At 44.7% G+C, this 21,792-nt stretch overlaps 1 protein-coding gene across 11 annotated transcripts in view; it reads left to right on the top strand.

Annotated features, from left to right (window-relative positions):
* Positions 1–21,792, top strand: part of LRRFIP1 (LRR binding FLII interacting protein 1) — a 90,063-nt gene that overhangs the window by 42,865 nt on the left and 25,406 nt on the right. For 6 of the 11 annotated variants that reach the window (XM_042874949.1, XM_042874943.1, XM_042874944.1 and 3 more), the window contains exons 3-13: positions 1,538–1,555; positions 5,324–5,371; positions 6,968–7,012; positions 7,544–7,594; positions 10,005–10,037; positions 10,783–10,830; positions 13,198–13,254; positions 14,409–14,489; positions 15,537–15,581; positions 16,466–16,531; positions 19,105–19,182. The exons of 3 other annotated variants lie outside the window; for them this stretch is intronic. In XM_042874949.1, coding sequence (XP_042730883.1) covers positions 1,538–1,555; positions 5,324–5,371; positions 6,968–7,012; positions 7,544–7,594; positions 10,005–10,037; positions 10,783–10,830; positions 13,198–13,254; positions 14,409–14,489; positions 15,537–15,581; positions 16,466–16,531; positions 19,105–19,182 — 570 coding nt within the window. The remainder of the gene's footprint in view (positions 1–1,537; positions 1,556–5,323; positions 5,372–6,967; positions 7,013–7,543; positions 7,595–10,004; positions 10,038–10,782; positions 10,831–13,197; positions 13,255–14,408; positions 14,490–15,536; positions 15,582–16,465; positions 16,532–19,104; positions 19,183–21,792) is intronic. 2 more of the 11 variants (XM_042874941.1, XM_042874945.1) reach the window with 2 other exon arrangements.

Here is a 21,792-nt window from a genome sequence, read left to right as displayed (position 1 = left end):
CAGCAGGGATACCTGCTACGCTGAGCCTGAAGCGCTGCATTTGAAAAATAAAGGATCTATGGCATTGTCCCAAAGGCATGGGACAGCTATCAGAAAGCATCATCCACGTGCAAGTGGTGTCAGCGTGCCCCAAAGCTTGGCTGTACCTGTTAGCCAAACCCTGGCAGGGTATGTTTAAAAGGAGCATACTGTGGGTGAAACAACAGCGTGGCAATGTTAAACCTATAATAGCTGCCTGCTAATTGCCACATGTAAAAGTGCAGTGCTTGAATGGATGAAAAGCACCCTGCATATGCAGATTGGAGTTGCTGTGTATTCTTGGGAACTGTGGGAGGCTTTAGTGCAGTTTCTTCTTACGGGCTTTCTTAGTACGAGATAAAGTGAGGTGATTAGCTGTGTGGGAAAGCTAGCTTTAACTGTGGGTCTTGGTTAAACCCTGTGCACTTGTAGGAATAGAAATCAACGCTTTGAAGGTATTAAGTTGGCTTCTGCAGTTGTTCTTCACAGTCAAGAAAGTGAACCTGAGCCGGTTCCGGAGGCAGTGATGGAAAGGAGCATGCTTTGCACCCAGCACTGGGCTCTGGGTTCATCTGAGGTGGCTCAGAGCCACGGATGGCAGAGATCCATGGGTATATGTCCAGAAGTACGAGGGTTGCCTGCCCTGCCACCTTCTGACTAGCAGAAGGGATGGAGTCCAAGCACTGTCCCCTTCCCCCAGGTGCCATTCATGTAGCAGAGGGCTGGGACTCGCAGTCATTCAGTCAGTACTCGTCTGACAGTAGGACAGCTGGCAGTTCTGAACTGCATTGTCACTATCTGCTACAGATACAAAGCTCAAAGGGTGCTCAGCAGAGGAGGGGGGAGAATGAAGCTGCAATTTCCTTCTGAATTTGGGTTCCAGCTAGGTAACTTTTGAACAAGGAGGGGGGTCTCTTGCAAAAAAACAAAACCTGCAGAAATCCTGCAGTTCTGGCAGTACGTGTTAAAATGCTCTGAAAATCTCTTGCACAAGTTGATGCTGTCCTGCACACAGCTGAAAGATAGGTAGCATTGATGATATTTGTTTCACCAGCTAAGGAGGACTTGGTCCTTAACAGAAGCACGCATTGTCTGTAGTTAGTGCTTTTTTTTTCTCCCCCCGTAATGGTAGATGCACCGCTGCCATCCCAGGTGAGTATTTGGGCAGTGGAAATAGGAGTGATAGGAAAGCAGGAGGCCCTGCCCTCCAGCTGGATTGCTCTCTTGCCCAGCTGTCTGTGGAGCAGATGTCCATGCATGTCCCAGAAGCCAGCAGGTAGGCACATGGGAGTGTTGTATTTTAGCAAGCTGTGTTGAAGGAAGCCTGGAGTGTAACCTCTGCTTTCATCTTACCCGACTTAACAGGATTTGAGTATGTTTCTTTGTATTCATGTTTTGCTGTATATTCTGCATAAATGAGTTTTTTCCCCCTCTAGGCTGGCTTGTTGTTGTGTTGCTGTTCATTCATTCACGCTAGCTTTTGTTTCCTTGTTTCTTTCCTTTCCCTTTTCCCCCTTAGATCTATCAAGTTCAGAAGGTAGGGCTTGCTTGTTCATTCTTGTTTGCGTGTGTGTGTTCTCTCACGAGTCCTGTCTGCACCTCAGAAAAACTTCTTAAGAATGGAAGATGCACGGCAGGCTTTGTTTCCATGCCTTCATGTTTCCTTTCCTCCCATAGCCTTGTGGAGTGGATAATAAAGGGGAGAGGGGCAAGGTGACCTGTGTGGCTAGGCACTTAGTATCATCTTTTCCACTGACTGTTTGACAAGGAATAAGCAGTAAGGAGAAGAAGAGTTTTGCAAAGCAGCCATCCCATGAGTTTGGAAGCTCGGAGCATGGCTGAGAGCCACGCAGTCGCTTGGCTGTTGAAGGCCAGGTGCATCGTTGCACATACTTCAGGCTGTGCAAGCACCTAATGGGTGCCAGCAGGAATGACTTTTGGATGACTTTGCATGCAGAAAGTCACTGAAGTAAATCAGGGACACTGTGTTTGTGTTTGCAGTTGTTGGGTAAATGAACTGTATGGCCTTTCTTCCAGTGTACCAAAAAATTTCAAACACTTCTATGTTGTTTAATGCTCTGTCCACTCAGTTCAAAGTCATGATCTCTCCCCAGTTTCCATTTCTCACAGTTCTCATGATAATAAGAGCTGTAATGGAGATCACCTGCTACGTAACAAAAGTTTGGGGTTTTCTTTTGCTGTTGTGTGGTTGCAGCACATGAATTGTGCAGTACATAGAGAATAGCTCTAAAGAAATTTCACAGGGGGAGAGAAAGCATGGATTTCTTGAAGCCTGCTCATTTTCCGCTATACTGAATGGTTGTTATCCTGTTTTTTTTGTATTGCTTGCTGAGTGAGAAATGTGTCCCAAAACCACAGCCTGCTTGTGTTGCTCCTGGGCCCTCACTGCATGTTTCCTGGCTCTGTAGCAGTGTGTGTGCTTCTGGAAATGCTGCTCTCTTGTCCATGTACGAAGGCAACTACTGAAATCATGCTCTCATGCTTAATCCTGACTTGGTTAATTTGATGACAAACCCATCTTACTCTTGTATTTATTTCTGGAGTTGCCCACGTACTGGGTGAATCAAATTAATGCCTTCCTGTGGGTCAACAGGCTATCAATGTATCAATCTCCTGTATGGGAGCTAATTTAATCTGCTGCTACTTTTGCAGCCCCACGGGAGACAAAGAAGCTGTTTACTCTTGGTGTCGTGACGTGGATGAGGAGATAAGTGGGTTAGCTTCGTGGCATCCCTTAGTGAGTTTGCAAGTCGAGCAGTTTTACTGGCACTTAGTGAGCAAATCTGATCCGGAATTCTCTCTCAATGGTATTAATGTCATTAATTATTGAATTTTAATATCAATTTTCAGGGTAGAAGAGAACTTGAGTCTGGAAGAGGTATCCAGCTGAACGATGAAGGTGTTATTTCACCTTCCACTCCCAGCAGATCCCTTATGGCAGAACAGTTGACGTAAAGGGTTGGGAAGCATCTGGAGCAAAATAGCTGAAACTTCAGATGCTATTGGCTCAGTCCAGCGTGTGAGATGTGTTGTTTAGGTTCAAATAGAAGTGGTCTCTAGGCTATTGCTTTCATTGATGGTTCTCTTTAGGGGATGTGAAACATAGCTTTGTCACTTCACACGGGTGGAGAAAGAGACAGCCATACAAGTCTTTCAAGGAGTGCTTCCTCATCTCCGTTATGCAGAACTGAATTCGGAAGCCTGTGTCAGGAAGTGGAGAGCCAAGGGCAGGCAGTACGAAATATCAGTGTACTTGTGGGCCCTTCCTACGTGTGAGAAAGGACCCTCTGTCTTTATATGGAGGTTTTCAGGATGCTTTCTTTCCCCTTGAATGTGTGTAGGCTTTTTGTGTTTTTGTTTTAATTGAATCAATTTGTAGCGTCAGAAAACCTTGCTCATTTTTTCTTTGGGAAAGAAGGAGCCTCTAATAAGGCTTTACCTGATCTGATTTGCCACAAAGCATAATCTGTAGGGTCTGCTCTCAGACAGAACCCTGACCAGCTGGAATTCGTATAGCTTTAAGAGCTGGGCTCGCTTTCAGGATGTGATTTACATAAACCTTAATTTTACAACATGCTGTCATACGTATTTTACTTCTGCCTGGAAACAGCTGATCCAAGCACATATGAGGAAGTATGCAATGCTTGGAAAAACAGTAGTTATTATAACACTCTCTCATTCATGTAGTTTAAGGGAGAAGTTTCACTCAAGTGCAGCTTGGCTAGGCATTGCAGTGAGATCCTGGATGTATTTGTGCACACGCTGAGATGCTTTGCAGGATCAAGAGGGGAAGGCATAGAGAAGTGGTTAAGTATCTTAACTGTTGTCTCTTCTCCTTTTTCCAGATAAATGTGTGTGTGCTGTTAAAACCTGCAGTGCAGTGGGTTTATTTCACATTTTCCAAATTTCTGGCCTCAATACTTACTTTCTAGAATTCTTTTTCTGAAGAATTTCAGCTTAGAACTGGCAGCATTCAGAAGTCTTTGCACAGTTTGGGTTTTCCCTGATGTCCTCATGCAGCAGCCCTGTGCGTATTTCACTTTGTAATGGGCTGTCTTCTCTTCAGAGCTATTGAGGTGAAAATAAAGGTGGCCTGAAGGTGAAAATAATAGTGTTGAAAGGAAACTCTGAAGTGGGAATAAACTGATGCTGTATCAGAGAGCTCAGGTGTTTCTTCTGGTTTGTTACTAAGTAGAGAGTGGGGTTTTGGAGTGCAAGTCAAGATACATTAATACCATGGAGTGGCTGCAAAATGCTGAGCTCTGTGAGGAAGAAGATTGCAAATTTTGCTCATCAGTTAATGTTTTACCTGCTCCTGCTCTGCTTCCTCCAGCCTCTGGAAAGCAGGCAAGTGTAGGCACTTTTTCCCCCCCACAAATACACAAACCTCAAAATACATAACCTAAATTGTTCTAAAATACATCTAATACTTCCTTGAGCAGGATTTCCATTTGCCCATTACTGTGCTTAGGCCTGGTGGTTTTCCTCACACTGCAGTGTTACGATTGCCGTTATAAATGTGAGCTTCCTGAGATTAGATTCTAAATGTGTGTTTGGGAAGGATGGAAAATCCTGTTGAACTTGTTGATCTTCAGCAATTTGCTGTCTGCTGGGAATGCAAGGTCAGTGGGAAGTGCAAAAGTTACATCAAGAGCATATGACCTGCACGTGAGTTCAGGTAGGACAGCCTGCTAGGGAAACGTCTGCTATGGTACTAAAACAGAGACCTTTCCAACCTTGCTGCTGTGGTATAAAGGATCCTAAGGCTCTGTTCTGCCATCCGTGCCAAGATGATCAAAACACAGGCAAAAATGAGATCTGTGGATGAAGAAAACAATAGGAATACACAGATTATTTGCATTTTATTCAACTTGTCTTCCCAGTTTGACAGATCTGTGCAGCGAACACAGTTTGACAGCATTTTTCATCCTGGAAGTGTTCTGTGTTCAGGTCGCTTATAATGAGCCTTGACTTAAATGGGTCAGAAATTCAAGACTCATTACGCTCTTTGCTCCTTTCCCTGTGGTGCTGGTTGGTTTTCTTTGACACTGCTGAGCAATAAGGAGCTGTGTAGGGGTCAGACTGTCCTGCTAAATGCTCCTGTCCCTGTGCTGGGAAGTTTTTCTGGGCATCTGCTGCATCAGACATGGCACCCAATGGATGCTGTCACTGGCATGGCCATGAAATCCGCATGTGTGAATCTGTGTGCACTGGCAATGCATGACTGAGTGTTCAGTGTTTGCCTTTCTCATCTAAATTCAGTTTTTCCCTTCTCTGTCTGTAGAAGTATTATGGTCTGGATACTAAATGGGGCGACATCGAGCAATGGATGGTAGGCCTTGATCAACATAGTTAATCAGCTTTTATGTGTTGAAGTTTTGTGCAGTTGGTAGAATTTGAGACATATTTCCATACACTGGAAATACGCTTTTAGCACTCAGGTTCTTGCAATCCACATCAGCATCTGAAACGAAGATTGAATGTGGTATGGGTTTGGTTAGAGCCATCTCTTTTTGCAGACCTCTATATCCGTCCTATTACTTGAAGATTGGATGAGCTTGTAGACCCAATAGAGCCACTAATGCAAGGAATACACACACACACACACACACACACACATATATATATACACACTCTATTTCTTGTGGATTTTGCTACAATTTGAACTTCTTCAAAGCTGTATTCAGGTAAATGCTGGGCAAGTTTTATCTGTGCTTCTGCTGTTAGTTTTGACCATTCCAGACACAGTAGTAGTGGTACTGTGGCAGTGCTCACCTTTTCTGGTCTTGGATTTCATTAGTTGCTAAGCTGCTAGAGTTGGCTTAGCAACTTAGACACAGATGTGGCCGTTAGCAGCATCAGTCTGTTTTAACAGCCATAACATGAGATGAAAGGACTGCTGAAGGGCTGGAGGACATTTCCTTCACGTGTCTGTCTGGCATAAGTTCGTGACATCGCTTAGCAGTGATGCCAGATGAAAACTACTGTTCCTTGCCCTTGTGGCCTTTCTCTGCAATTCAAGGAGTGCATGCTGTAAGAGGCACAGTGGAACAGCTGACTTCCAGCCTGGAAGGTAACTTTTCCTTGATAATTAGCTAGCATAAATATTGGCTTGCTGCATCCCTGCTTAAAACCTGCTGTCCCAGGGAGCAGCCAGCCACTCCAGATGCTCCAATCAGACAGATGAGCCATTTAGTCTCTCCACATAGAATCATAGAATGACCTGGGTTGAAAAGGACCACAATGATCATCTGGTTCCAACCCCCTGCTGTGTGCAGGGTTGCCAACCTGCAGCCCAGGCTGCCCAGAGCCACATCCAGCCTGGCCTTGAACGCCTCCAGGGATGGGGCATCCACAGCCTCCTTGGGCAACCTCCTTTCTGAGTGGAAAAACTTCCTCCTACTATCCAACCCAAACCTCCCCTGTGTCAGTTTAAGGCCATTTCTCTTTGTCCTATCACTATCCACCTTCATAAACAGTCATTTCCCTCCTGTCTGTATGCTCCCTTCAAGTATTGGAAGGCTGTATGGTGAACTTAGCTCTATGTTACGAGTAATTCCCTTGCTTAGAAATCAGCTCACCACTGAAAACCATTAATTCCAATGTTGAAACTACTTTTTTTCCCCTGTTTTTGCCACTTTCTCCAAATTCCACATCAAATCAGTTGACTGAACTGTAACACGTGCCACAGTGTTTGCACAGCCTCTGTCCCTCAGAAGTAGCAATGCTTTTGTAATGTGAAGGGGAAGAAAGCTGGGGTCAAAGAAAGGGGTTTTCTGATTTGACAACACGTTACCTCCCGTTATTTGGATTAACCTTCCTGACTCCAAAACGCTCTGAAGTTTCCTTGTTTCTTTCTGAATGCACTCTGCTGATGGACCTGTCCTTTCAACGCTTCACTCTTTGTTTTTCTCTGCTGCCTCGCTAGGAAGACAGTGAGCGCTATTCGCGTAGAGCCCGAAGAAATGCCTCGGTTAGTATTTGTGCTTTTGCTTTTCCTTTGTAGCTAGGCATTGCTCCTTCATTAAATAGATGGGAGTAAAGCAGTTTCTTTTCAAAAGGAGAAAAAAACCCACAATGTTCCCCTCCCTCCCCCCCCAACTGAATGAAGCCCCAAACCCACATCCTGGCTTCTCTGCCCCCTCTCTCCAGTTATTCTGAAGAGCTCTTGAGAATGTGCTAAATAAAGGGGTGGGGTGGAGGATGGGGAAATGACCTGCCTGGAGTGTATAACATTTTTACATTCAACCATGGGCTGTGATCATAAAGCTGGGAGTAGCTGAGCAAGCTTGTAATTTGTCCTGTAGTAAAATGCTGATTGTTTCTTGGGCAGGATACGACTTAATTTACTTTTTGCTTGGAATTTAATGCCATTCTTTTTAATTCTTCAAGTTTTATTTCCTTTCTTTCCTTCTGTCCCATCAAAGCTCACCCGTGTTTACATCATTGCCTGTTATTTACGTTCATTTCATTGTTTTCTTGTCTTTGTACTTTCTTTTGATAGGCTTCGGATGAAGATGAGCGCATGTCAGTGGGTAGCCGTGGAAGCCTGAGGGTTGGTAAATTGTACAAATTAAGTGTGCATGTGTGTGTACTGAAGCTGCTGTCCTCCTGTACCACAGAATCATTGTTCTGCACCTTTTCTAAGTTCTCTGCAAACACCTTCCTTCCAAGGTCGTGCTGTTTTCTGTGCTCGAGGCGTGTGTTTTTGCACTGCTACATTTGGGCCAGTAATTCCTTCAAGCCAAGGAACTGTCTGATTTCTATTCTCTGTTGAGAAACGTGAGCAAAGCATTGATGCATACCCTTCTGGTTAATGCTGCTCACTGCTTTGTCACAGGAAGAACTTAGCCAAAACTTCAGCCTGTGCAGCCATTTGTGCCTTGTAAGCTCCGTTACTTGATTGTCAACATGGAGAATTTGGGTAATAAAGTGCCACACGGAGTTCTGGGGAGGGATTAGTAGGGCACCCGGTGCACAGTGCACCACTGCTAATCTGTAGAAAAGCCTACAACACTTGTTCTCCAACTGTCAGTGCAGTGGTTGTCCATATAATACATGTGTACAAATCTTAGGGTAAACACAATCAGCCCTTGTAATTGTGGGGCTAGTTAAGCAGTTTAGCACTTAGCAGCTAATGCTGCTGTCTCAGTGTGTGTTGATGGTCTTTTGAAGATGGTCAGAGCCCACTGCTTCTGGGATCTGTGCGAAGCATTCAGCTGGCAACACAACAGGAACAGCAGCAGGGCAATGCAGGGAGCACCCAGCAGTTCTGAACGCAAATCAGCTGCTGTTTGTTTTGGAGTCAACTGTGCCTAAAACAGATGTGTTTGAGAATAACTCCATCTTCCGCTGATGCTGTTCCCAATTTATCACTGGTACGAGTTAGATGATTTAGGCTGGACAGTCAGTTTTGTTTTTATAGATCAAGCAAGACCAGTATTATTCTCAGCAAGGTCTGCATTTCTTATCATTGTGTTCATTTGGAAGGCTTCTTCCTGGAAATCTGCTATTGATTCCTTTGATGCATTTTTATAATACGTACCTGATTTGTTTTTATATACTTAAACAGGAGCCTTGCATTCTGTTCCCCACAGTCCCTGGAGAAGCTTTCCTGACACGTTCTCCTGGAGCAGTCCTTCACTGGGCTGTCTGATCACCACTGCTCTTCTGCCAAAGAGGGATCTCCCCTGCTGTAGGGGATGGCCCATAAATACCCAGTACTTCTGCAGAGAGTGTCCTTTTCTGACAGGACGATCTGGTTGAAGCTTTACATCCTGCTATTTCCAATGATGTTGCACAGATTCCCCGCTGCCCCCATAAAGTAGCATTGTGCAAGGCATCTGACAATTGGGGCGTGCAGAGGAAGGGCTTTGACAGAGCCTGGTATATCTGAAGGCTTCCTTTCCTCATCCAGTGCCACTGGGATTGGAGGAGAAAGGAAGAAATAAACCTGCACGTTCATTTAGCCTGGTTGGAGAGTTACCCTTATGCTTCACGTAGGGTTTTGTGATGAGAGCACACACTGATTGTTTTCCTAGCGTGGGTATGCAGCAGCTTGTTTGAAGTGTGACCACATCTGGTTGTGAAAGTTTGGCTCCTGCTGTGCCCGTGTAAAGCAAAGAAATAACTGAGCGACGACCAATTGAAAGTCACCTTTAGGGACATCTGAGCTGCTTTAGCATGAAGGAAGCGCTGTCTGTGTCCATGCAGGGTTCATAAAACTCAACAGTGACTGCTCTTCGTTTTTGGATATGTAAATACTTTCTCCTTACTATTTCCATTGTGATTGCCGTTCAAGACTTTCCCTTTCTGATAGCTGATGTTGTGTTTTTGGCACTCCGGGTCCCTGTGGGGCTGGTTGCAGTAGGAATTACTCTTTGAAGCAGCCATTCTTTTCCAGCCCTCAACGTGGGCTGCACCAGAGGTGTTGGTTAGAGCACAACAGCCAAGCGCTTGAAGCTCTGCAGCTGGGCTGTGCTGCAGCCAATAGCCTATGAGTTATAATGCTGTCCCCAGTGCATCTGTGCCTCCTGCAGGGAGACTGTGGGCTGCAGAGGTTGGACATCTTTAGCAGCTTTTCCGTGGCTCATCCTGAAGCCATCAATAATATCCTGCCTTTCTCGTTTCTTTCCCATGCGGTTTTTCTTAAGGAGGCTCGGTAGCACCAACAGTGTTTGAGATGCTGGTTTCCTTCAGTCTTTACTGCAGGCGCCTTTGTTCCCCCACTTCTCAGCTGGCTGTCATCCGAGACTCCAGCACGTAAGGCTGCTGCTATTAGTCACTCAGGACACAATTTGGGCACGTTTCCTTGCTTTGTCTACTCAACAAAGTTCCCAGCTTCTGGCTTTGTGCATCACCAGGATTATTTCTGTAGGATTTTCATCTTGTAGGGGATGAAGGAGATTGATTGCCATCATTTGCTTCACTCTTTTCTGTTGTTCTGATTTCTGTTCTTTTGACAGTCTCATGTGGAGTTTGCCAGCGCCTACCCAGTGGTGAGAATAGCCTGAAAGTTACATTGTGTGTTTAAAAACTAAGTGTGGGAGGAAAAAAAACTAACATCAAGTGTGATAGCTCATCTAAGGTGAGGGATGAGCAATAATACAACTCATCACAGGATGTTCATTGACTGCATTGAGGTAGATCTGCATCTCAGGGGCACGGGAAGGACCTAGTAGGGGAAATGAATGCTGAGACTTGAAACTCGGTGTTTAAATCTCCTCACACTGTTAGCTGTGCTGTTTTGTGCCAGTGCTGTGCCAAATGGGAGGTCGGTCTGTTGCTGCTGGGGAGAGCAGTTTTACAGACTAGCTTGTTTTTTTTTTTTCCCCACTCTTCTTCCTTCCCTGCCCTATTTCAGATTAGGAATGCAGTGAATCTATTTGAGTGACCTATATACAGAAATAGTCCAAACACATTTGGATTTTGCATGGATGTATTGATGTAGTAAGTATAGACAGCTGGTAGCTCAGTAAATTGACTTAATCCAGCAAGCATGAATAATTTTAACTGTAGCTACTAAATTTAACAATACTATCATCACTTCTAACCATATTCTCTAATAACTGGCCATTTGACTTTGAGATCTGATTTTTTTTCATGTGTGCTTACTGAGCCATGTTCTGTAGAGCTGGAGAGATGCTGAACTGATGGATTTGCTCGATGCTGTGCATGCCTGGCTGTGGTGTGTGCACGTAAATGCACTGATCTTTTCACCCTGCATTCTTAATCTCACTGCAGGCTGGATTAGAAAATGAGAGGACCAAATGGAAGAACTACTCCAAAGCAGTATGTATCTGTCTGGCTGAGGCTTTTGTATACAAAAATGCTGTGATGAGACTAGAGAAGCAAGTACGCTGGCTGTAAGGTCTCCAGCCCAGTATCAAGGATACGGTGTAACTCACAATTTGCCTCCACAGGAATGCCTAGAATTGCTTTATCTGTAAAGTGTAGCATGATCCAAAGGTCTGTGTCAGTGTTGTACATAGAGAGCCTTCTGAAACACTCAAAATCTAGCTCAGGCTTTAATATTACACATATAAAAAAGGTAAAGTTGATGGTAAGTATGTGTAGTAAAGACTGAATCTTTTCAGCTGAAAGAAGCAGTATTTTTTTCATGCATGAAAGTAGTAGCTTAGCAACTTCATTTACAGCTTCATTTGAATACCTAACAATTGGGTAAGGCTTCAGGAGCATAGCATTTGCAAATTAGATGTACATTAGCTAGGGGTGCTGAAGCTTTTGGCTAGAAATAATATTCAGGAGGCTGATGGAGCTTGCTCCCATCCCACATTGTCTGATTGTTGGTAGCACAACTCTTGGAGTTACTTTCAGATAGGGATGTTAGTTATCCAGCACAACACATGGCACGCTGTGAATGGCAGTGCTTCCAGCCAGGTACTGGGCATGCTGAGCTGGTGAAACACCAGGAGAACTCAGTTGCCTGGGTTTTGGAAGGAAATCAATCTAATGACGTGCTTCCCTTTAATGCAGTGACATTCTGACGTTTCTTTACTGTAACTTGGTAAACATTAGTGTTTCTCAGGAAACCTGAAGGCAATTGACTTTGCCTGGAATTGCCCTAGGAGGACCTGCATTGCAAAGCTAGCTCTACATGGAAGATAAAGAGCAGCACTCAGGATGTCAGCTGAAATCTCAAGGGGAGAGATTCAAGGAACTGAGAGAGAAAAGGATGAGTTCATAGCTCTCTCCAGTATGCCATCCTGTTTGTTTCAGTTTTCATAAAGGTTTTGATCAGATGCTTAGCACAAAACAAAGGTCAGCAAGATCTGATGAAACTCATCCTGCAGAGCTTTGACTGGAGCATTTGCCTTTGGAAGTGTGAGCTGGAGAGTAGGGAACAGTGGTCATAAGTGGTCATAGTGGCAAAGGAAATGACCACATCTGTAATGCTTCAGTTTGAAATCTAAAGGGTAAGAGGGCAAATGAAAATAATTGTATTGAGAAGTGCCTCATTAACAGCAGTAGATAACCTGGATTTGTGAAAAATGAATCATGGCAATTCAACGTAATTTCCCAAAGCAAGGTAATTATTAAAGAGCATAGAGGAGAAGCATTAGATGAAACTCTGTGACTCCAAGGATGTTGTGCTTCTGCTTAACACTCCCGAGTGAAAGCTTTGCCAAGATCAAGTTCTTTTAAAAGAGATGCAGTTAGCTGGAAAATAGCTTTTGAAAAACCTAGCAGCTGGAAAGGATCTCATCTGGGCTCTTCCCATCTAAGACAGCATTGTCTGCTTATCTATAGAAGTCTGTAGCACCTGGTTATCTGCATATAGAGAGCAAGGATGTGTCCTGGAGGTTGGAATAATAGGTAGATTAGTTTAATGTTGTTCTTTTCCTTTAACTGTATGGTATATGGTATCTCTTTGGCTTGAAAATGGGTTCAGAATGGGCTTAATGACTTCAACTGTCTCTGAATCTCTTATTCACTCTGAGCACGTTTGTGTTTTCTCCTCTTAGAGCAAGCTTACGTGCTGCAACAAGGCAGGGTGTTGAGCATGCAGAGTTAGAACCCACTGAAACCCCTTGCAGTCTTTGTGTTGCCTTGCCAAGCGTTGGCAGGTGGTGGATGGCCGCTGTCTGGGGTTCGTTTTGGTATAGGTGGGGAAAGCCAAAAAGAGATTTCATATATCATTCTTTGTCAGCTGAACAGAATTTCTTGGATATAAATTTAAGTTCTTAGCTATAATCTGCTGCTTTTTAAGGTGTTCAGCTGCCAGGAATGTAAGTAACTACTGTGATATATTTATTATACTCTCCCGTCCCTTGTGTTTCCTTTTCATCCTCTGTTCTCTTTACAAAGAGTTTGAAGAGTTACAGGTGTTACAGTGCTGTAACAATGGGGGAAGCAGAGGTTTTTCTTAACAACAAGAAGAAAAGGGTCAAAAAGGCAGGCAGGAGTATCCTTGACATTTTTTGGCTGGTTTGCAGATAGCGACGGACACAAAAGTGTTCACATCCTCACGTTTGAAACCCTGACCTAGTTCTGCACTTCTGTTCATGGTGAAGCTTTGAAAAGTTCTCTTTCTGCTTTTGCTTTTCATAAATGATGGCTGTCACACAAACTTGTCTGTTGGGACTGCATCAGTTTCTCTCCTTTTCTTTCCTTTTCTCCCCTTTCTTTCCATAACAGACCAATGGTTATGAGGAAGACGTGTATGGATCGTCCCAGAGTAGAAAATCTAGCAGGGTTAGTATACTGTAGTATGATTTATATTGCTCTAAAATCTGTTGCTGTATTTAAGGGGATTAAATCTAATTAGCGAATTCTTTTGTGTGGTGAAGCAGGTTTTTCCTGCCTTGCATGTTGCGGGTTTTGCAGTTTCTCAGATGTAGAGGTGCAGCAATAAGCTGTTTAAAGAAAAAATAAAACTAGGTCGTGAGTGAGAAAGGAAGTCTCTGCATTTGATACAAGTAGAACTTGGAAGCCGGAATTGCTTAACTTGTAATCAAAATTGGGTAAAAGTTGAACTGTAGCAAGAAATATCTTGATGGCAGGAAGGGTTTGCAGGTGCTGTCTGTGCAGGTGCTGCGTATCAGAGCTTGTTTTGCAGCCTGTGCAATGCACTCACATCGTGTGCAAGGCTGAGACTCCCTAGCCTGGCAGTACTCAGTGTGCATTTGCACATGGGCACTGCAATTGGCCTTTGGACTTTCCCAAAGCGTTTGCTGTTCATGTGAAGTTTGCTTCACAAAGCACTTGTTTGTTTTCTACATCACGTAGAGGTGAACAGCCAGTGAAAGTGTTACTGCTAAGCTGTGTGATATCACCATTGATGTACTGCATTGCTAGGAATGTTCATAGAAAAGCTTACTGGGATCTCCACCATATGGTTTTATGCATCTGGCCTATATGTTTTGGTAAGAGAAGATGAAATGCTGTTGCTTAAGCTGTTAAGAAACAGCATGTCCTGCTGCTGGCCCTCTTGCTGAACTGTTGGGAGTTCAAGAAGCCTTATGTAGTGCTTCTAATGGTGTTCTTGTTCTTCCGTGACACATTTCAGGTGCAGGAAGAGCAAAATGTGTGTAAGAAAGTCATCCAGGGAAAAACACTGCTTGGGTTCCATTGGAATGATTGAAAATCCTCTTGGTATGATAGGGATAGAAGAAAGACCTTTCACCTAAGTCTCTACCTCACAGATTGAAAGGATGAACTATTTTCACATGTCCTCTTACCTTGAATGCAGTTTCCTTAATGCAGTTACCTTTTTGTACCTGTGATCACCTGGACTTCTCAGTGTTCTTAACCAGTGCTCTTCCTAATGTACGTTTTATTTCCCACTTGAGGGAGTTTAAAGTCGTGTTATTGAGTTCTCAAGGGCTTTTTGTTTGCAATTAATGCAGGCTTCATACTACCCTGATCTGGGTCTTCACAACAGTGGCTATGCTTCCACGTCTCAGCCTTCTTCCCAAAATGGAAACTGGGTCTGTTGTCCACTGGTTTCGCCTGGCCTGTGCTTCTCATTCTGGCTTCGTTTGGATAATGTGACCTCTTGTATAAGAAATTAATCTGCACCAGTTGTCAGGAGTTGTAGCTCTTAGTGAAACTGCCACAACCAAAAAGAAAAATCCCAAAACCAAAGCAATGTTTTTGCTTTAAGATTGGAAAGAGTAATGGCAAGCCATTTTCACGTGGGCAGAAGTAGTTTTGGTTTGGTGCTCCTCCCTTTCCAATGGTTAATTTTCCTGCTTTTGGCCTAAACTGCTCTGCAAAAGTAAAGGAAACATCAAGTTCTTCAGGCAATTCTATTTGCCTGAAGTGATGCTAGAAGCAAAATTCCACAGCTTCCCAGTACCCTGAGAGGTTGCATTGTCCTCTGCATGCGGATGGGGCTGGGCAGCAGCATGCTGGTGCTCGAGCAGTGTTCTGAGCAGGACAAGGCAGTGTCACCGTGCTCCTGACAGCTGGGGGTGGCACCAGGCCTGTGAGCTGGAATTGCTGCTGGAGCATCACAGCAGTACGTGCCTGCTGCCCTGAGGTGTGCAGTTGATTACTAACAGTGCTCTGACTCAGGTAGTCATAACCTCGTCCTGAATAACTGGGGTTTCTCGGGGCTAAGTGGCAACACGCGAGAGGTGGAACACTTACCATGTATAGCTTAAAGTATTTGTCTTTGCACGTAGCTCTGGTTTTGGTTGAAGTGAGGAGAAACACCCTTTCTGGCTGCTGCACACAAATGTGTTGGGAGATAATAACAATAACCTAAAATTAAATTATGCTCTTGTGCTTCTCTATGCTTTGGTGTCCTCCCTTCCTGTAGGAAATGCATGTGTGCTTGGTGTTCTCACTCTTGAGAGATGAAATCTAATGCTTTTATGTATCAGACAACTAACATTCTTTATACTGGGTTTCCTTCTGTTATGGTGTAATAATCCTAACCTTTTACCTGTTGTGAATTCAGCTATAGGCATCCTTCTTTTGTTGTTGGTTTCATTTTCTATGCCAAAAAGTGTTGTGCTTGTCTTCCTCAGCCCTCCTTGCTGTACAGCGATGCCCTGCCAGCCAGAAGTTACAGGGTTTGTTGTACTAACACTCAAAACACAAATACTGAAGCCACTCGCTTCCAGCCATGCACATACTGTCTTTTACCTCTGTAGTTCTCATTGGCTCCATTTCTTTCACATCCTGGTTTCACCTGTCTGATCCATGTGAATGCACGTGTGCAATGCTGTTTGTACATCAGACTTGCTGATCCTTCCTCTTACACCCATTGGAATTTTACAGCTGCTGCTCGTGGAGTTGTGGAGCTTCTGTGGGCTTCCCTTTGGATGCAGGCATCTTTATTTTGGTGTACCCTTGAGATGAACAGGGGCAGGCTGGAGAGAGGCAACATCAATTCTTCCTTGCTAGCCAAATTCCATGGTTCTTGTTGAAACCTAAACTGTGGGTGATGCTCGTTTTAGTTCTCAACACTTCAAGGCAGAGTTGCTTCTGCTTCCTGAACTGGACACTCCCAGGGTGAACTGGAGCCCAGTCTGCATCTTCCTCCTTTTTTATTAGTTTGGAAAACCAGTTCATCATTGGGGTTCTTGTGGCATCGTGTGTTTTGTGAGCACCAGAAATGAAAATCAAACAGACATAAGAAACTTAAGAATTGATGTAGCCATTTTGGTCACGGGTAACATGAACAGTGGAATCGGTGATGGACTAACTGCTAGAAATGCACGGCTATGTGATGGGTATGGGGGAGTCATTCAGGTTTTGCACGTATGTGGTGGGGTTTCCCAGCCTGCTGACTTCAGGTTGTGTTAATTATTCACATGCATGCTGCTTGTGGTTGTTTGCAGGAGATGCTCTTCATTCCCCTGTGTCCTTGCACCGTGTGAATCTGCAGTGCTACAGAGTGAAAGCAGAAACTTAAATCTGCCAGGATTGTTCTGACTCTGTCTTTTACTTGTAGGCGTCTGTGTATGACGAGAGTGCTTACAGCGGGAGTCGTCGGTGTAGTGCCTCTAGTTCTCGTGCTGTAAGATGTTTTCTGCATTTCCCCCTTGTTGTGTCTCTGTCCTTCAGTAACTGTCTTTACCAGAACGCAGGCTTTTTGGGGCTGAGGAGTGTTCAGGACGGACTGTGACAGACTCACAGCCTGCTGCTGTAGCAAAGTGCAAGCGCTGATTCCGTGAGCCTGCACCAAATCCTAAATTCTGAGCTACGTGGTGTAGCAGTGCATCATCGCCTTGCTATGCAGGTAGCAGAGCCCAGCAGCAGGCGGTGTCACTGCTGCAGCAAGGGGAGCTCAGCTCTGCCCCTGTGCTTAGCTTCCAGCTCAGGTACCTTGGCAGAAAGTCCCTTCGCTCACGGAGACCTCATTTTTCTTCTGCAAACTGAGATTAATATAGATTAAAAAGGAATCTTGCTTCCCACCATTACTCTGTTAGCGTGCAGAGCGTGACGTGCACAAGCATAGCTGTTAATGTGTAAAAACTGCAATGTAGTTGGCTTGAAGGAGGAAACAGACTTTCAAGAATGCCCACTGTTAGGCATTAAAGGGCCCCCCGTTGCATAATGCTGCCCTGTGCATCTTACTGCTAGTGATCTTAAGCTTCAAATTACTTTTTGTTTCCCAATTACGCCTTGTTTGCATTTGGCTGTCTTGTGGAATGGTCTGCCTGCATTTCAGTGGATTTGTTGTTTGCGCTGCCCTAAGCTGGTTGCATCCTTTGTATGACAGGTCTTCCTTTGTAGGTAAACATCTCAGAGCACCATTTGACACAGTTCTGATTTGGGGAGAAGTAATTCCCAGTGGACAGCTTGAGAGCTGTTTACAAGCCCCACTGCTAATGGGCTGAAGATGAAATCAACTCTGGTGCTTGTTCCTCTTCATCTGTCCCCATCCAGCACCATGCTGCATGTCCTGTGCATCATAACCCCTCTGGTTTCATAGAATCCTAAAATGGCCTGAGTTGAAAAGGACCACGGTGCTCACCTAGTTTCAACCCCCTGCTATGTGCAGGGTCGCCAACCAGCAGACCAGGCTGCCCAGAGCCACATCCAGCCTGGTTTGTGTTGCACAGTGGTCTGTACAAGAGTGAGAGCTGAAGCATGCAACTTCAGCCTCACGTGGCACGGCTTTGTCACAGCTGTGGTGTTTCCAGTAGGCATTTCAGCATCACTGAAGCCCATAGCTCTGCTGTCAGAGGGTAATGCAGTGTGGATGGCTTTGTGGTCAGTAGTTATGCCTGTGTTGGACTGTATTCAGGGTTGTTTCCAACTACTCTGATAACATTTGTTAGTACTGTAAGCTTCATTTATGCTGTGCATGATGGAAGTCAACAAAACAGACCTCCAGTAGAGAAGGCCTGGGTGTCTCAGTAGCAGTTTTAGGGGACTCCTGTAGTGTCCAGGCAAACTAATGGAGAAACCTCCAAATACAAAAAGAGTAGATGCATATCAAAAGTACAATAATTCTTTAGATTTGATATCCCAGAACAGAGGACTGTGAAAGCAACTCTCAGAGGTCACACATCTCCTCAAGGTACTGGGGACTGAACTGGGGCTTGTTGCTGCCCTGAGCTGCCTGCTTCCTCTGCTCAGTGCCAGGCTTTGTGCAGATCTGATGCACTCACATGACCCTTTGGAAGGGCCACAGTGCCTGGAGGGGGTGCTGATAGGAGAAACAATATGTCTAGCAGATACCCAGGGACTTGGTTCACTTGTGTCTGTTCTGAATGTGTCTCACTCTCCCACATATGCTTATGTTCTACAAAACCTTGTTCTAATACAAGATTGAGTACAAAGCTGCTGCTTGGAAATTGCAACACACAGGGAATAGTTCTAAGATTAATATACAGGGTAAGTTCTGGGTCTGTTTCCCTGCTGCTTCAAACTTTCGTTTCCATTCTGTACTCCCACTGCATTATAAGCTCTGAAAACAAAGCAGGATACGTGCATTCTTTGCCCTTGTCAGCAGCAAGCCAGCCCTGTCTGCTCTGCATCACTGCTTTGGTATTTGCTTTTATGAAGGGCTAAAATACTTCCTTTGGCAGGAGGTGAGGGCTGCAGGTGCTGGAAAATCTGCAGCTCTCACTGCAGACTGAAGGTTCTTCAGTCTCTGAGATGGTCTTGATTTCCTGCTCGAATCACTGTGGAGCTGTCTGGTTATTGCTTTGGCCTGTGGAACATGGATTCATTTTATATGTGTGCAATGTTGGAAGAGCAAGAAGGCTTTCTGGAGAGCCCCGGAGCTCTCAAAGACAAGTAGGATTGAGCCTTTTGTGTAGAAATGGAGGGCTTTTTGATTGTGAATGGTGTCCTAAGGTATTTAAATACAAGTTACTGTTCTTGTTCTATCATACTCTGAATTGAATCAAAACTCTTTCCTTGGTAAACTTCAACTAGAATTACTGTTTGCCCTTTATTTTTCCTTCAAATTAACACCTGAAGTGTCTGTTCTCTGACTTTAACTGCTCTTCCTTTGTCCAGCTGCATGTACCCATGTAACTGTAACTATGCAGTGCTTTAATTTCTACCTTGCTTCCTTTCCCACTCCTAATTCTTTTCTCTCCTCTCTGCTTGCTGCTCCTGGATTGCTCACGGCAGCCTTCAGAGTACAGCTGTTACCTTGGTTCGGGATCTCGGGCGTCCTCAAGAGCCAGCTCTGCTCGGGCCAGTCCAGTGGTGAGCTCCTCTGTTTTCCTGTTCTATTTCTCTGTCCTTCACGCTCTTCTCTGCACAAAGAGGTCGTTGTCCCTCATGAGACAGTTTTTGATTCTATTAATTGGGCCATCTAGGTGATACTAGAGACAAAGAAGGGATGAACCAGATGAGAAGTTACCAAAACAAAGGGAAAATAGAACTGGCATTCTTACAGGAACCTAGAGGGTTATTGTAAAGACACTAAATTGTATAGAGATTTAAGCACGTTGGCAAAGGATATTGAGGAAAAGATTGCACTGTTGATGGATAGTGCTGCATCTCCTGTGACTGTTGCAATCAGGAAACCCTACAGCTTATTGCAGCGTTCCAGTTTCTCTCCATTAGCAGTATAGTGGTGTTGCTGCAGGGCTATCTAGAAATTGGAGTTGAACATACTTGTAGACTGCCAGACGAGCAGAGTCTCTAGCATCATGAAGTGCTGGAGGTAATGTGTGTACTTAGCTTGGACAGCATTGTGAACTCCTGGGCGGTGGTGGCCAGGCAAGGCATAAACACTAAAGGCTGTGCAACTCCTGTGACTGTAGTTGGCCCAGACATCTACTTTTTCCCCTGCTTCTTACTGATAGAAAGTAGCTATCTCCTATTTTCAGTGGCACGTTGCTGTTTTCTCCTGTTCCATCTAGTTGTCCCCACCTCTGAATACTTTGTTGTTCGTTTCAGAGCAAGGCCTGATATTGTGGTGACAGCTTTCCTTTTACAGGAAATGTGCAGCTTACAGTAAGCTCATCTGTAACCAGTCAGTCTTCACAGAGTGTGTTTGGAAGTGTGGCACTGCATTTTGGCGCTCCTCTTAGTGAAGCAGTAATGTGGTGATGCAGGACCTGTTACGGATTGCCTATCACATCCTCAAGATGCAGAGAGATCAGGATGGTGGTATGAATTAACACACGTAGCATGCCTCTCTAGTCATAACAGATTGCCTTGGTGGCTTTTAAAGGGGGATATCTGGATACTCAAGCTAGCAAAGCAAGAAGCGAGGTAGGCTGTACCATGGAAATCTGGAGTGGTGTTTTTCAGTAACACAGACTGCCTGCAGTGATGAATGGCATCATATCTGGTGTCTTCCATCACACAGTTCCCCCCAGGCACAGCCTGCAGTTTGGAAATGCACTTTTGGCACTTTGTTCCACAGCTGGAACTGCACAGAGTGCCTGCAGCGTAGCGGGGATGGGTGCCTGAGCTCTGCCCACATGTTTATGCTGCTTACCTTCAGCAGGGAGTGGGCAAAGGCTTCAGGTCATCGAGCAAACCCTGTCTTTCCATCTGAGAAAGGTGCTGAATAAAGTTTGTGAATAGAGGCCTTAAAACTGGATTTTAATTTTTCACAAGGCAAAAAAAAAATAATTAGTACAGCTAGGGATGCCATTACAGCCCTTGAAGTGTAAGAATTGGTTGTCCCTATGTTGACATTAGCTTCCATTATGTGTGGGTTTTTTTGCACACGTTCTGAGTCGTTAGTGCAAGTTGCTCTTAGTAATAACAAAACACAGTTTGTCCCTCCTGGGACTGGTAGGGGATTTTTCTTATTTTAATTCTCTGCTCAGAGTTCGGACTGTTTGCATGCAAGTGGGTGGAGGTGGTTTGTTGTGTCAGCCCAGAAATTGGAGAGATGCCACACTGAATTTGGTCTGCAAGGAGACAGGAAGCACTCAGGGCTGAACAGGCTGAGTTTCCAGCAAGCTTTTGTCACCTACCGGTTTGATAGTTCACTATCTGTGTGCTGTGATAAAAATCAGTGCCTAACACTGAAGGTGGATGTGATTTTTCTTAATGTTTGTGAGGCAGATGAATGGAATCGAACCATTCCTTAGCTTGATTGACTCTCGTGAGGAATTAGATATTGAGAAAACTTTTGAACTCAGCTTTGTGAATTAAAGAGCCCGATATGCTGTCACTGAAATCCTCTCTGAGGATTCTGTTTCTCCCTCTATCACTGTTCATTAAGCAGCATGCCAGAAGCTACAGTAAGTTTTGCCAGCTTGTGGCTGGAGATGTAGTGCCCCTCAGCAAGGGCAGGCCTTGGGATGTGAATCAAAGCATGGCTGTGAACGGCGTTTGTCGTTTGAAGAAGCTTATCGCATTCTTGCCAGCAATGAAATGAAAACAGCAACAGATTTGTTTTGCATGCAAGCAGTTATCTGTGTGCTGAAGCTTTACCTTTTCCTTGCTCCAAAGGATTTACGTTGGGCGCTGGCAGGGCCTGCATCTGCTTAGACCTCTCCAATGCTCCCTCGTGTTTCCGACACTGATAAGTTTGTTTAAACAACGAGCTTTGGCGTAGCATGCATTCCTGAGTGAGGATAGTTGTGACAGATCCACTTGAGACCTGACAAAGTTCAGCAGTGTTTTTCAGTGCTAATTGCTGGAGTTAAGGTGGCTCTTCCTACCAGACAACGTTCAGGATCCCTGAGCCACCGGGAGCCCATGCCAGGCAGCCAGAGGTGTGCGGTTGTGGCTGGATGGGTTGCTCTGCTGGCTCTTCAGTGTGGGCCACTCTTTTTCTTTCAGGCCCTGCTGCTTCAAGAGCAGGAAACGATCTTAACTAGATCTGTCACAGCCGAGGCCTTGCTT

This window comes from Lagopus leucura, unplaced genomic scaffold (genome assembly GCF_019238085.1).
Source record: "Lagopus leucura isolate 7727_CA_CO unplaced genomic scaffold, USGS_WTPT01 Super-Scaffold_100012, whole genome shotgun sequence".
Lineage (NCBI taxonomy): Eukaryota > Metazoa > Chordata > Aves > Galliformes > Phasianidae > Lagopus > Lagopus leucura.
Note: the sequence above shows the minus strand (reverse complement) of the source record. Positions and strands in the feature narration are given on the sequence as shown.